The sequence below is a fragment of the Centrocercus urophasianus genome, unplaced genomic scaffold (assembly GCF_019232065.1).
Source record: "Centrocercus urophasianus isolate 14NV4802_14NV808 unplaced genomic scaffold, USGS_Curo_1.0 seq_23, whole genome shotgun sequence".
NCBI lineage: Eukaryota > Metazoa > Chordata > Aves > Galliformes > Phasianidae > Centrocercus > Centrocercus urophasianus.
In genome coordinates this window covers 1461207-1477468 of record NW_024884789.1, presented here as the reverse complement: position 1 = coordinate 1477468, position 16262 = coordinate 1461207, and the positions used below count along the sequence as shown (strand labels likewise).

The 16262-nt window shown below is 42.3% G+C and overlaps 1 protein-coding gene across 1 annotated transcript; it reads left to right on the top strand.

Moving 5' to 3' along the window:
- The first annotated feature begins 1276 nt into the window (after nucleotides 1-1276).
- DIS3L (DIS3 like exosome 3'-5' exoribonuclease) lies at nucleotides 1277-15986 on the top strand. Its single transcript, XM_042823962.1, has 17 exons — nucleotides 1277-1441; nucleotides 3482-3635; nucleotides 4340-4468; nucleotides 5382-5517; nucleotides 6351-6527; nucleotides 7177-7255; nucleotides 8153-8332; nucleotides 9116-9285; nucleotides 10036-10197; nucleotides 10880-11127; nucleotides 11632-11724; nucleotides 12568-13101; nucleotides 13760-13914; nucleotides 14013-14188; nucleotides 14421-14566; nucleotides 15263-15437; nucleotides 15511-15986. Exons 1-17 carry the CDS (start codon nucleotides 1312-1314, stop codon nucleotides 15829-15831), a joined length of 3165 nt encoding a protein of 1054 aa, XP_042679896.1. The 5' UTR covers nucleotides 1277-1311; the 3' UTR covers nucleotides 15832-15986.
- Nucleotides 15987-16262: the final 276 nt, after the last annotated feature.

Sequence of the window (16262 nt, the reverse complement as noted above, 5' to 3'; positions counted from 1 at the left end):
AACAGGGACATACAGCGACATGCCGCCTTAGCTTTTTCCCAGTCTTTTTTCCTCATAAGGACAACTACTGCAGAGTCTGCACCACGTTCAAGCGAGGTTATGATGGAGGCATTTCTAAGAACGCATTGATGATTTTTTATTGTTAAAATCATCCCCCGGTGTCATACCAGCAGCGCTACAGTCTCATTTACGGCACACCGACTGGGGCCCACAAACACTGCGTTGGGTGCCACAACCTTCCTCTGCTTTCCTATTTGATCTCGAGAAAAAGTGATCTCTCATTGCGTTCGCCTCCCCTCTGCGAACACGAGCAGCACCGCCGCGGCTCCGCCTCACCGCCCAGCGAGCGCCGGCAGGGGGCGCCATAAAAGCGGACGCAGCGAGGAGCGGAGCTGAGGCGGCTCGCGGCGGGACCCAGCAGGGAACGGGGAACGGCCGCGCAGACGGGCGCGTGCCGCTATGCGAGGCTGCGAGGCAGGCGCAACAAGGCAGCCGCTGCTTCTGCGGGCCTTGTCCAGCCTTCCAGAGCCTCCGATACAGAATACATTTCTGCCCTTTGTAATTGCCTACAATCAAACGATAGAACCCCAAATCTATCTTCGCTACGACCGCCTCTCCGCCTCTCCCCACGCACTGCGTTCTTAGAGAGCAGACCCTTCTCTCTCACCTTCCACGGGCATTCCAGACACTTCTCCAGCATTTTCTCCACTGTCCCTCCTAAATCTCTCCGTTTTCCACCACTGAAAGGGAATCCATTCCCCGTCACCGAGCAGCACAACCCGGGGCTCTGCTTCGGCTCGGCGCAGGGCTGTGGAAACCCTTCTCCTGAGCTCTCACTCCGCACCAGCCCCTCACGGCTTGCCCTCGGCTTCAGCCCTGCTTCTTACACTCTCTCCCAACTTCTCTTCAGCTCCTTCCCCCTTAGTTCGCTCCTGCGTCTCTCAGAGCCTCCTCTCAGCTGCAGCCAGCCTCGCTCCCTCAGTCCGCTCCCGCCTTTCCCTCAGAGCAGCTCTCAGCCCGTTCCCGCCTTCTCCTCAGCTCGCGCTTTATCCCTCAGCGCCGCTCTCAGCTCGCGCCTGCCTTGCTCTCTGCTCGCGCTTTTCCCTCAGCTCGCGCCTTTCCCCCAGCGCTGCACTCCACCCGCTCCCGCCCATCGCTCAGCGCTGCCTGCACCGCTCTCGCCCGCCCCCCGCCATCCTCCCCACCCCTCGGCTCAGGCCCCGCCCCGTCCTATTGCACCGCCCCTCGCGCAGCGGCCCGGGATCTCCGGCCTGACCGTTTTGCTGCTCGCCGCTCGTTGCCGCCGTCCGAATGCTCCGCACGGAGAAAGTCCTGCAGCTGCGGAGCCAGCAGGGCCGCTCGGTGCGCGTGGTTCGGGAGCATTACCTCCGGAGCGACGTGCCGTGCCGCAGCGCGCTGTGCCGGGCCGGCTGTCCGCGCGGTGAGCGGGCTGAGGGGCCGGGCCGGGCCGGGCGACGCGGGCTGCTGTGTGAGGGAGCAACTGGGGCGGTGCGCTCCGTGTTGGGCCAGAGTCGGGTGCGATCCTTGGGCTGAGGGGATCCGGGCGGGCGGCGAGGCCTGAGAGAACCGGCGGGAGCGGAGCGGGGGATGGGCGCTGCGGAGCGGAGGCAATGCCCGGCGGTGGGAGATGACGGGCGGCACCCAGTACAGCGATGGTACCGATTCGGGGTGTTGAGGAAAATAAAAAGGGAACCGAAAGGAGGTGTTGGTCGATAAAGGATTTAGCTGTAACAGCTCGGGGCGGTGCTGAAAGGCCGGAGCACAGCGGGAAAGGTGACTTTCTCACCTTATTTCCTCAGCAGGTTGTCTAAAAGTGTGTTAATTTCTGCGTGGTGGTGATTATAGCGTGTAATAAACTCGGGCCGCGCTGTGTGCTTACAGCAGGGCCCAGCCAGCATCGTGTGGCAGCTGTAGTTGTGCATCAACAGGTATTTGTGTTCATAACGGAGTGCTCCTGTTCTGCCTCCCATCCCAGCATAGGATGGCCTTCTGAGGCACTTGAGGCTGTTACGTACTGAGGTGCTGTTTAGCACATTGTAGATCAGCTTAAAATAAAAGGTTCAGAATTTCAGTTCTTTCTGAGCTGCAGCTGACACCGGTGTTGTCACTTCAGTTCTCTGTGCCTGTTGCACATAAGGGCAGAGGACAGCACAGCATTTTAGTGCCAGCTAGGATGTCAGGGTGAGTTAATCACTGCTCCCCTGTGGATCTGGGTGCCACAGAGATGCGCGCTGCTTTTGGCTATAAGTTACAGACCAAACTCTCACCCCTCTGCCCATGACCAACTTCTCTTTGAATGTAAATTGTGCTGCAGATCAGTGCCAGAGTACATCCCTGTGTACTTATTTCAGGTAACCCAGAGGTAAGGTGAACATTTGTTTTCATTCCTGACTGCACACCGTGCTCAAACTTTCCTCCTCTGCATAATTCACACCTTGAGATACCTCTAATGGCACCCTGTGCCTACCCAGAAGTTATTGTGCTCGAAACATATGGGTTAGGCAAGGATAGCTTAGTGTGAGCAGATTATATAAGACTTTGAGTGACATTTTACTTATAATGCTTTTCTGAATTAATTAATATTAGCTTTTTTATGTGCAATTTGCCATCATCCATTCTATACCATCAGTGTAAGGTGTAGCCTTGGCACTGTGCACAGGACTGTGCCTGCTGGATTCACGCTTGGTCCTGTGACAGTTCCGAGGAGACACATGAAAATAACCTGACACATCAAGGTCTATATCATCTTATCAAATACAATTTCCCTGCTCTATACTAACTACAGAAGTACCATTTTTATAATACTAAAATGGATAAATCGGCAAATACAGCAGAGTTAATGCCAACCCATCAAATCTTTAGTAATTAATTTGTGGTGACATTTTAAGGTTTAATCAGTGGTGGGTTGGTATGATGGCATACTCATAAGGAATGGAGTTTCTTTAGAGAATATTGTTGATGATAATAGTCCAGATCTCAACCTTTCCTCTTTGAGAACATCTCCTTTTATCTGTATTCTTATGCGTAAAGATGTAGGAGAAGAGCCTACTCTAAATGGATAGTGTTGAATAGAGAGATCTGTGGAAACACCACACCTATTGAATGGTTCCATGAAGAGATTTTCTGTGGTCTCTTTCCTCGTGAAAGTGGAGAGAAGAAAAAAGCAATGTTACGTGCGCTTTAAGTGGCATCGTTTTCACAATGAAGTTGGATGTTCTTCACTCCTTTGGATTGAATTCACACTACATTTTGGCATTAGTGGATAACAAAAGGGTATTGTCACAAACTGTAGAGATTGCAACAGAGAATTGTACCACAGTAGTCACTGTAGCTTTGTTCATCTGAGAAATACATGTGCATGCCTTTGAAAAGAGGCAACTCTAATTTCCTGGCACTTATTTTCAAGAAAGCAGTATTGCATCTGGAAGTTTAGATTTTTAACCTCTGCATTGTATTTTAGATGGCAAATTGTTATCGGACGATGTGACTCATTATGTTGTCCCAGACTGGAAGGTCGTTCAGGACTACCTTGAGATTCTTGAGTTTCCAGAGCTGAAAGGTATCATTTTCATGCAAACCGCATGTCAAGCTGTGCAACATCAAAAAGGTCGCAGGTACTTGTCCTATAACAACTTGTTTTAATATAGATTGAAGTAACTTACTGACTTTGTACAATATATATTTAAACAGTCACCCTAAATCAGAAAAAATGCTGTGCTTAAGTTGTTCTTAGGTCTTTCAAAAGACCTAATTTAATTTTACAGAAGGAAAAGAAAGGTGATCCTTGATGATCCATAGGCATCAATGCCTGTAATAGTTTCTGCTTGATAGTGGAATCATTAAACCTGTAATATTACTAATTAATCAGATGGCTTGTGACAGCAATAAAGGACTTTGCAGAAACAGTGTTGTATGCCACAACTAGATTTTGTGCACCTTTTTGTTCCTGCTGTACTACAGATGGAGCGCTCATCTTGGAGGACCAGTCAGTGCTATTGCATGGCACTTAGCAGACATTAACCTGTGTATTGCCAAAGCATCTTGTCTCTAAGATAAAACAAGTTCCCACACACATATAATGTTTGAGGGGGGCTTATCAGGAAACAAATGTGTTTAAGAATCTGAATATTTGTAACACAATTAGAAAAGCTTGCTTATAGGTTTTTTAGGTTTTATCATCAATAGTGGAATTTAATAAATGCATTTCTTTGTGTGTGACCATAGTTCTCCTTGAGTTTTTCAGCTGTATTTACAGATGAAAATAAGTTGCATTATCAAAAAAAAGCACAAGATAATATTCATCTTTTCTGTTTTCCAGACAGTACAACAAGTTGCGAAATCTAGTAAAGGACACTCGCCACGATTGTACAGTGTTTGCTAATGAGTTCCACCAGAACTCTTACCAACCAAGAGAGAAGGGAGAAAGCATGGAGAAGTGGCAGACCAGGTGTGCTTTAACTTACATAGCACTGCACTGGATAACATAATCATGTTGTGTTTAGAGATTTGATTTTGTTTTGCTCTGCATAGGCCTGGAACAGTTTACAATAATTGTGAAAGTCTAGATTGCATTTTTGTGATTAAGAAAGGTTAACATTGGTCCAATAAGAAAATAAACAAAAATGTAATAATGCTAAGAACAAACACACACTCTCAGATCATTTTCAAGTTGGACACTGTAACGATCAGAAAGATCAAGGCAGTGAAATAGCAGTAAAGGAGGTGTAATAACAAAGGAGCTAGCACCAATGGAAAGGTGTTACAAAGAAAAGGCACTCACCTGTTTCTACAGATTGAGGCTCATAGGGAAAACTCCCCAAAAGAGGGATCTCCAACCAGAGATTCTTCCCTAGTGGCAGTCAGTCCTTAAATGAGGTCTAAAAGAGGTGCAGCCAGCTCCACCCCTTCCTGTCCCACTGCCTTCACTGTGCTCCCAGGGCTGACCTGTCCTTTCCCCACGTGTTCAATCAGGCCATGACTCAACAGTTCCCGTACAGACAGCCATTTGAAAGTTTTCCTTAGCATAATAAATAGATTGAGCATACTTCAAATCCTCTTAGATGTCATGTCTCATAGCCTGTTTAGCCCACAGAACTTCTGGCAGTTCTAACTAAATTTTTACAAGCTTTCACTCAGGAGTAATACGTTATGTTGCAGCTTGGACACATGCTGAGAAATAAGCACTTCTTCTGTGTCTTCTGAGTGCTCATACATGGCACACCATTTCTTTTTCAGATATAAAGATGATGTAACTTGGTGTGTGAAAACCAAAGTCTCATTTATACAAAGTCTGCAAATGTCTTGCAAGTAGCAAATGAGATATTCCAGAAATCTTACTTCAGGCTTTGTTTTTTTTCTAGGAGTATTTACAATGCAGCAGTTTGGTATTATAATCATTGCTTGGGTCAGATGCCGGTTGTTATGGTAACAGAAGATGAAGATGCTATCAGGCAGTACGGAAATGAAACAGAAGGAGTGTTTGTGATTTCCTTTAAGGTAACATGCTTTTGAAGGTTGCCTTTGTTGTTCATCAGAATGACCAAACAAGTACTTTAAAGCTCAATGCGTCGTGCAAATCAATTCGGAGTTTATGTGTACTGCAGTGCTGCCTCATGATTATGTTTATGTTTATGAAAGAAAGCAAAGATGTCATGGGAATGTCATTGAAAATAGTGAGTGAGAAAAATGGAGAAATGAGAAAAACAGCAGCCCTTTCTAATGTTTCATTATTTTTTTTGGTAAGAATTTGGCACTGAGAGCCTGTAATTGGTTGTCCCAACCAGCTGTCTGAATCTGCAGTGCAAACAGTCCTTAAACAGACGTAACCTAAATGTCCATCAGCATTGCTCAGATAGTGTCTGATAGCCAATAGAGGCAAATTTAGGATATGCTGATGTTTGAGAAGGTAATTTATTCTTTATTTAGTTACTGCTTGTATTCAGCAGGCCATGTGAATGGCAGGTTTATGTTTAGCTGTGATAGGGTGTTGAGTAAAACCAACAAGGTTTACCTCAAAGTTATATAGAAAGGATTACATGTGTGTTTGATTTCTATGAGGCAATGGAAATTAGTTCTAATGTGGGATAGAGAGTCATACAAAAAGTGTAAATATAATAGGTTGCCTGTTGGATGGTTTTGCTGTGGCATTCTAGAATCAGGATGAATCTGGAACGATTGGTGGTGCGTAGAGCAGGCAGTTACCACTTGGAAATGTTGTTTGAGTATAGCATGAGGCTGCCCTCGTCCATTATATGCATATCAAATGAAGCATTATTAAAAGAGCAGCGACCTCTAAATGCTTTCATTTTTGTCCATATGTGTGCACACAGAACTACTTGGATAACTTTTGGCCTGATTTAAAGGCTGCCCATGAACTCTTTGACTCGATTCTTCAAGCTCGGCGCGAACGAGAGATTGAAAGTCAAGAAAACAATGGAAAAGAATATCCTGAGCATTTACCCATGGAAGTATTGGAGGCTGGGATCAAATCTGGGAGGTACATCCAGGTAAACTGCGACTTAGAGATCATACAAAGAACAGTGCAGTCCTGTGCTTTGCTCTTTTAGTTGCCTGAATTAGACTGATTAGATGGAGAAACATGGATTGGTGGGAAGAGGGAAATAAAGTTACTCTGGGAAGGCAAGAGTAAGAGGATGGGAGGGATTTGGATTCTCAACGTAGTTCCTGTACTTCATCTTGTGAACAGATGGAGAAAGAAAAAGAAAAATTTGTTATTGGGGATCTTCCTCTAGGTTGACTTTTGATTCTGAAGAATCAGAGGTAGTAATTTGTTCTTTGGTTGACAGGTTTGCAAGCAAGGTGTAAATAGCATATGAAAAAATAGAGCTTTCTTTCTTAATATTTAATCTCCGCTATTAGAGCAGGCAGTAAAAGTAATCTTACACTGCCTGTGCTTTGAATAAAAGGTTCTTCACCAGCTTAAAAATGAGCTTTTTAAAGAATTTGTGCTTCTTTCCTAGAAGTGAGCACTTAAAGTCTGTTCTTTCTCTGTAGAGAAAACAGTTATGAGAAAGTTATGTCCAAAATGACCTAAATAGCAACCAAAAGTACAAGTAAGCACATCTTTGCTTTATTTGAAGTTGGCTACTTAGAGGTGTGACTCTTTCATTCTTTTTATTGATTTATTACTTTTAGGGTGCACTGAATGTCAATAAGCACAGAGCACAACTGGAAGCTTTTGTTCGACTTCAGGGATTTGGCAGCAAAGAAACAGGTGAAAAGACAAAGAAAGCATTCAGTGACTCCTCGGCACTGCCTGCACTTTTCACATGAATCCATGTAGCCACAGACACATACGTAGCTGTTCAGATATTACACAAGATGAAAGCTAAGATACTGTCATGTTTGTGTTTTCTTTTCACAAGCCAGAGAGGAGGATGGACATTAATCCAGAGGCTGAGCCTTCCAAGAAAACAACGTGCTGCATATCCCCTATTCTTAGTACCTTTTGCCATGTTTTGGACTCTTGTCCTGCTGGCAGATTTCTCTAGAGCTTTTCTGAAGTTGAATACTGATGCAAATCATTACCTTTGTGCTTTGCTCAAACTTCAGATGGCACCCATTTGTTGAGATAAGCGTTTGCAGGATTAGGGAGCTGGTCACTGTGATCGTACAGGAAAAATGCCTTTCAGATCGGATCACCAGTATTGTCCCTCTGCTATGAGTTAGTAATAAATGCCTTCTAAAGAGCAGCACACTGTTCTCACACGGCACTCGCACTGTCCCAGTTTTCACTAATAAGTACTTTCAAATGTTCCTGCAAGTCCCTACACTATTCTATATAGAAACCCTTTAGTAAAAACTTGTTTAATCCTGCCCAGAATTCTGGAGCAGTTGAATCAACAGTTTAACTGTTCTGTGTGTTTCTAAACCTGCTGCCTAAGAACAGCGAATTCATCTTAGCCTCTGCTGTGTTACATTGAGAATTAATATCTCTTCTAAGAAACGGGAAAGATTTTAATTTTCTTGCAGTGTTAATTACTTGCCAGTACTGCCTTTGGAGAGAGGTCATACTGCAAATATACTTTTCTGTAAACTGTTCTTTCAGCAGAATGCTGCCAAGGGAGGTGGAGGAATTAGTAGTTCAATTTATTTTTTATTTTCGATGTAGAGCTTCAAAGTGACATCCTTATTTATGGGGCCAGAGCTCGAAACCGTGCGATCCATGGTGATGTGGTAGCAGTGGAGTTACTCCCTTCCCATGAATGGAAAGGAAGGACTGTTGCCCTGTGTGAGAATGAGACTGAGGACAAAACACCTGCAGACACCACTGGGGATCCCATGCCCACAGGTAAAGTAGATCAAATTATGCAATGGTTTATTAAGATTACCTCACTTCCTTGGTCTGATGTGTGTTGCAGTCTTCATTATGAGTGCTTTTGCTTTGATTTCTTTCACTGTCACATTTACCATACCATACTAAGTTCCAAGTGCTTATGCCAGATGAAAGCATTCTAACATCGCCCTGAAATAAACCACTGGATTTTTTACTATATGTGAAATTCCATTCTTTAGTTTATTTTCAGAAATAGTTCATTTATTCTAAATAAATTCCTAAAGTATAGAATTTTACATTCATTGAGTTTAAGCACTTAATTTGAGAAGATTACAATTGACTGAAAACAGGAATATTACAATGCAAAGATGTTTGCAAAGGCTGACAGTAGATGGTAATGTCAGCCTGAACTCCAGCATTGCTATAGAAGGCATTTGGGGTTCAGATCTCTTGAATGAGGAGACTGACTCTAGTTGAGAAAGCTGCCAGCTAAGATGATCTTGGCCTGGAGGATTAAATCTCAAATACTTTGCTACCTGAATACACACTATCATTCTTTACAGCTCTACAAGAGACTAACTTACATTAGGATACAGAGCAATTTACAAGGTGTGCATTTGTGTCCTGTGCTCTCACTGTTGATTATGTAAAAGACAACAACATCCTTTTGATTCCTTGATTTTAAAGAACAATTAATGATAAAGATTTTTAATAAGTAAGTGGAGAAGTGTCCAGCTCCTATTACAGTCTAACATTCTGTACTATGGAAACTTATTTGACAATGTTCCTTATTAAAAGGTAAAGTTGTTGGAATCATTCAAAAGAACTGGAGGGATTATGTGGTCACTTTCCCCTCTAGAGAAGAGAGCCAGTCCCAAGGCAGAAATGCTCAGAAAATCCTTGTAACACCTTGGGACTACAGAATTCCCAAAATCCGGATCAGTACCCAGCAAGCAGAAGCACTGCAGGTAATCTGAAAGAAGTATTTCTCTATTCTGTGTTTGTATGGTGGGAGTCATATGCTCTGATGATGTTTTCCAAGGCAAAAAGACAGGTAAAGAATTATTAGTAAAGTTAAGTTTGTAAAAGCAGTTCAAGTTCAACATAAGGAAGTGTTCAGTTCCTGACAGAATTGTCTCACCTTCAGGTAATAAACTGTATTTGAGTTCTGAATTTGTGCCATAGTCCAGGTACTCTGGGTTGTTGAGCTTTGTGCTTTGTTTTCTGATAAACTGAGGTCATACTAGTAACCCCTATGCCTTTATTGGATCACTGACTGTAACTCTGGTGAAAGTGCAGAGAAGGGCTTTTCAGTAAGCTGGTAACAAATTGCAATGATTGACCTGCCATTGCTGGAGAAAGAAGGGAGATCTTTGTTTTTTGTTCATTCCAGCTGTCTTTAGTTTGCAGTGCTAAGTACTTCACAGGCAAAGGCTAACATGTAAATTCTGATTGTGAAGAATATTTATTTATGTCTTGGTTCTGCCTTTGTTTTTTAATTGTACCTGGAGGTAGAGATTCTCTACACTGACAGTCAGGAAAGAAATGTAGTTCTGAGTAGCTACATGCTTCTCATTGTGGGTTTATTTTTCTTTTCTATTAAGATGCTTAGAGCTGTCAGTCTCTTCGGATTACACTGTTTGCCTCTGAAAAGTGTTTATGTTGATTGCTTGTCAGGAGCAGATGGCTGTTTTAACAGAAGAATTGTGTTGTTGCAGGAGTACAGAGTTGTTGTGCGCATTGATTCTTGGGAATCAACTTCTGTATATCCAAATGGACACTTTGTGAGAGTTTTAGGAAGGATTGGAGATCTTGAAGGGGAAATAGCAGCTATTCTGGTGGAGAACAGCATTTCTGTTGCTCCCTTCTCAGAAATTCAGGTCAGTCTTTACCATGAGGAACGTTTTCTGTTCACCTGCAGGCTCTCGTTGCTCCAAGAGGGGGCCCTCTGGAGCTGAGTGCATTAATTGCCTCCAGATTTTTGAAAAATGAGAACTATTTATAGAGTATTTTTCTGGAATTGCATTTGGATGGCATTGGTTTTAGGGACGCTATAAATTCTCACATCAAGAGGGACTTTAAGACAACCTGTTCATGAACAGGAGAGAATTACAAATTTTTAATTCTAATTTGATGTAAAATTTTAAGATATCGTTGTCTTTAAATGTGTTTATACAACTGATTGCAATGGCCAAGACGTGTTGAAATCACTGTCTTACACCTTTGTTTCTGATCAGGGCAGCAGCCAGCTGTCACAGAAGTGTTTCGATTGCACCTACAGTTAACTGAAGAAAAAACTAAAAGCATGTAAGAAACAGCACACAGTGCTCGTTTGCCACAGCTGCAATATCCCTACAACAGTATCAGCTGTAGCACACTTTCAGATTTTGTTTCCCAGTCTGACTTGGAAATGTAAGGAAGGAGGAATTTGTCAGGATGAAAAAGCTTACCAACACAAAACTATTACCAGATTAGAGAAGGAAAAGGAAATTCAGTCTCATCTGTTGGCTTCTTTTTTTAGGAAAGATATAACTGTATGTCCACCAATAATATTTTGTACAGATGAATGAAATGCCTGCAAGTTCTCCAAAGAATCCATGGAAAGTGAATCCAGAGGAGGAAAAAAAACGTCTCAACTTGAGAGATACGCACTTAATATTCAGCATTGACCCAAAAGGTTGTGAAGATGTGGATGATGCACTGTCTGTTAGAACTCTGCCTAATGGGAATCTAGAGCTAGGTGTCCACATTGCAGATGTAACCTATTTTGTGGCAGCAAATTCTTACACCGATGTTGAGGCAAGAGCAAGGTAATGTATTTTCTGAAAGTACAAACTGCCTGGAGCTTGGAAGTGAGGCCACCCTATGGAAACACCAAGAAGTTCTGTTAATTCCTTTGAAAAAGTTCCTACTTTCAATATTTTACCATGTGTTAATATGCCAGATACTCTTTCTTTCTGTTATTACTACTGTTTGGAGCTCAAACTTCTGAATCACATTATGAAATGTATTGTTCATTGTAGGCACAATGAAATGTAAACTTAATATCCAAGGGAATGTTTGCTATCATGTTAAATGGGTGCATTTTGTACAGCCTGAGCTCTTTCATTAACGGAAGTCGGAGATTCAGAGCAAAGCAAACTTAGACTTGAGTAATATTTAAATAATTTGATTTCAATACTGCACCTGTGTGTTGTGTGCAAATACCCTTAGTAACAAACCATGCTACGTGCCTTGTGTTGCTGGTACTGTGGATGCACTGCAAACTGCCTGGGGGACAAACAGAAGAACAGGACCTGTGTTTTATTCTTCAGGGCCACAACTTACTATTTGGCAGACCGTCGTTACGACATGCTCCCCTCAGTCCTGAGTGCTGACATATGCTCTCTTCTCAGTGGAGTTGATAGGTAAGATTTGCCAATGTGTCTGAGGATAGAAATTCTTGCAATTTAGTTATTGCTACCATTATCTGTTTACTAATTATACGCATGCTTTGCATTACAAATCTTAACTGAAAGAATAATGCATGCTTAAAAATAGCTTCTAATGCTACGTTGTTTAGATGAGGTGCACGCTTCGTAATCCTTTAGCTTGCCAAAATGCCATTTGTTTGATTGTGGCAATGCCGCTGATTTTTTTGATGAAATGAACTACCAACAGAATAAATCTGATACAAAAACAAGGTTTCCTGCCTGTTAGCCCTGTTGAGATCTTCAGACAGCAGAGTTATGGTGAGTGCTTATTCAAGGCAGTGACTTTCTCAGTGAGAGTCAACAGGAAATGTGAGGTGTCCAGCTGTCGTTCCTTGTTCAGTTTTATAGGGCTTAACTCAGCACTGCTGCTGGGAACAAAGGGGATGGTTATTCTTCTGCAGCTCTGCCCCCACTCTTTGATTGTCAGTGCTGCTTTTGAGCTGCCCCTACCAGTTCTGTCACCATACAATTAATTGATTTCTCTAAAAAAAGTTATGAATTTTGTTCCACAGTTGGACTGTGCATGCTTTGTGGATGCACAGAAATAAAAAATGTTTCATCACTTGTTACAGAGTAACTGTGTATGCATGGGCTCGGAAATACTTGTTACTATTTGTCATCCAAGTAGTGGAGAGTCCTAGAAAGCTGAAATTAACTACTGCAGCGTAATGGTGCTTTAAAACGGATGGGCAAAGAAAATCAGCGCAGGATGAAATCTGTATGTTAAATGTTGAGTCAACCAGAACTGTTTAAAGAACTGTGATTTTTGTTTTTAAGGTATGCTGTAAGTGTCCTGTGGGAACTAGAAAGAGAGTCATTCGAGATACTGAGAGTCTGCTACAACAAAAGCATCATTCGATCTGCATACAAGCTGGCCTATGAAGTAGCACAGGGGTTGTTAGATGGGGACATGAGTGTTGCTGATGATATCCTGGAACTCAAGGACTTGGATGAAAGAACAAGAGAGAAGAAATTGTCTGAACTGGTTTGGGCAATATCCAAACTCACTGATATAGCGCGGCACATGAGAGCTAAGCGGGACAGCTGCGGTGCTCTGGAACTAGAAGGGGTAGAAATCCGAGTGCAACTGGATGATAAACAAAACATTCATGATCTCATCCCCAAGCAGCCACTGGAAGTGCATGAGACTGTAGCAGAATGTATGATCCTTGCAAACCACTGGGTGGCAAAAAAGATTTCAGAAAGCTTTCCTCATCAAGCTTTGTTACGCCAACATCCTCCACCACGACAGGAATTTTTTACTGACCTTCAAGAATGTGCCAGTGCCAAAGGTTTCTCAATAGACACACGGTACTTTTACTGCTTAAGCACTTTAATCAGTTGAGCAATTAACTGCTTGACTATGTTATTACTACAAACCATTAGTGTTCTGAATATCAATGTTAATAGAGACTACACTAGCAATTCTTAATTTATTTCTTTAACCATAACCTTTATGTAAAATGACACTCTAAAGAGGCGATGGCTGTGTTTCTACTGGCTGGACTGAAAATGGCAGTAGTTGAATCATTTTTAGACACATCTAAGGAGAATTTGGTCAGTCCCTGAGTAGCAGTTAAGGTCTGTAATAGCATTGTTTGCACTGTATTTCCTGTAATAGTAGCATAAAAGTCTGGGTTTAAACCAAGCTAATTCTGTGCAATGTAATTTGAAAAGATACAGAATAATTTATAATGACTCTGTTCTATGAGAAGACTGTAAGCCTCACGGTACAGAGATATCAGTACATGAGGTGTGTCAGCAGAGCCTTTTGTTTGGAAGCCACCTTTCCAGCATTTGTGCTCTCCTGTACAGAACACACTTATACCCAGCTCAGCATCCGCCCTGTACCAGACAAAAGAGGGTTTTACTCTAGATTCTGGTTCTCCAAGATGCAGGAGTTTAGCTGTAGCCTATTACTATGATCAGAGAAACATAATTTTATTCAGAATTAACACTTTTTTAACAGGTCTAACAAAGCATTGGCTGAGTCCCTGGATAAAGCAGATGATCCACTGGATCCAATTGTAAATAGGCTGTTGCGATCTATGGCCACTCAAGCAATGTCAAACGCATTGTACTTCTCAACCGGCTCTTGTTCTGAGGAAGAGTTTCATCATTATGGTATCCTGTCACTCGTTATGAAATTCCTGTTATTCCTGAACTGCCAGGAGGAGTTGATTGCTTTGACTGCTTATTATTGCTTCCTTTTTTATTTGTAGGCCTTGCTTTAGATAAGTACACTCACTTTACTTCTCCTATTAGAAGATACGCTGATATAGTTGTCCACAGACTCTTGATGGCAGCAACTCTGAAGGAAACGAAGGATGTGAAGGATAAATTGTTCAGTAACAAGGATCTTGAGGAATTGTGCAAACACATTAATAACAGGAACAGGGTAAGGTGGTCACTGTGTGTGTCTGTGTTTGCACGCTACCCAGGGAGAAAGGATACCACTCTACTGAGACTTCTGGGTACGACGACATTGCAGCGCTCCTCTTACATATGATTTTTTTTCAGGGGGTTGGGGAAAAAGTAATGGAAAAAATATATAAAGATCACAGCCATACAGGCTTCTTAGAATACTTACCTGTCCTTTTGTCTTCTCTTTTTGTGGGGGGCGCCTGCAGGCAGCCCAGCATGCTCAGAAACAGTCTACTGAACTCTTCCAATGCATGTACTTCAAAGACAAAAGCCCAGAAACAGATGAGCACTGCATAGCAGATGGAGTTATCTACTCAATTAGAACAAATGGGGTGCTTGTTTTTGTGCCAAGGTAAGCTGAGTGGAGCTTGGGCTGACACTAAAATCAGTTGCTTCTGGAATGCTGTGAGGATACCTCTGGTCCTTGAGAAAGGAAGCATTGACTGATGACTGCATTTTAGATTTTCTGTAGATTATAACAAGTGATTTTTCTGTTTTAATTCTGAAAAGGAGCTGCTATGGAGAAAGCGTAAGGCTATCCCACATAGTCTATTTATTTCAGAACATTAAAAGGCTTTTGGTTGCAGAGACAGAACAATGACTGGAGAAAACGTAGTTTAGTTTTAAATTTTCAAGTCAAAAAGACTGTGCATTCATCAGCACTCCTTCCTTTCACTCCAGGATGTGATGTAGCAGGCTGAGAACCTCTTTTGAACATTTGTGCAACACTGCCCTTCTTCCATGAGCTGGGCATTCCAGGCTCCATCCAACACATAATGGATTACTGACCTTCATTTCTGCTTTGCTGCTTTTGAAAAAGCTCAGTTGCTGTCTCATCCTGTTCTTACATACTGTGAGGTTGTTTATGAGCGCTGTCAGAAACATCACTGAAGCAGGATTATCAGGCTGCAGTGTTTGCCCTTTTAATTTTGCTTTCATGTAACCCTAGCTGGGCTTCCTTTGGTTCTCAAACTAGCAAGGTAACTGAGAAGGTTTTTGAAGAATTTCTACCCTCGTGCCTGCACTTCTGCTTTTTTTTTTTTTGTAGATATGGAATCAAAGGTGCTGCTTACATGAAAAACAAGGAAGGCTTAGTCCTCTCCTGTCAAGGTGAGAGAAGCTCTGAGTGGAAGCCTGGATCACTCCAACGGTTTCAGAATAGAATTACTTCCACTACAACCAATGGAGAATCGGTTACGTTAAGCCTCTTTGATCACATTACAGTGAGTACTTATTTCTGACCATGCTATTTCCTTTTGCTTTCTTCAAATTAAGTGATTTTTAATTGCTTTTAAGGTGAAAATACTTGTGCAGACCTCCCGCTGCCACGCGGACACAATCAAACTTGAAATAATCAAGAACACCCCATGCCAGAGTTCAGCCACAGAAGTTTCCAAGAAGAATTCTGGTGTGGTGAAATCTGACTTAGTCAGAGCAGTCAGTCAGTCTGCAGAAGCACTGCGTGCCCAGGAAAAAGCAAGAAGTGCAGGAATTGAGGAACAGTGCCTGGAGTACCAAGAGTACTGCCAGACAAAGGGAGCAAGCTTATACCAGCTGCTGGAGGAGATCAGGGACTGGGCTCTGTTGGATGTCTCAGCTGATGCGTGTAGTTGTTGATGCTCTGCTTATAGTTACTTTGTACAGTTTTTTAAAGTATATTTTAAAAATGAAGTCATTTTAATGAGATAAATTGTGTATTTTAAATAAGAATTCTTTGTATCTGAGTATGAGTACATGCAACAAAGACTTTACATATGATAAATGTTACCTTCCAGACTAAAGCCTGTGTAGTGAATCCTTTCGGTTGTCATTCAATGAAAAAAAAGCTTGCTTACCCCGTCCTCCACACATTAGTTTCTTAAACCTGAAGTATTACTTTACCATCCATCCTACTCACTGCAACTGGTGGTTCTTTTCCACTATACTGAGTTTTAACTCATACCTACATTCATTTAAATTTAACTACACTAATTAAACTAAATTAATTCAGTCACACTAATCCAGACCCTCCCTTAAGCACAATTTCCCAGCTGCACAGCAGGCACTGT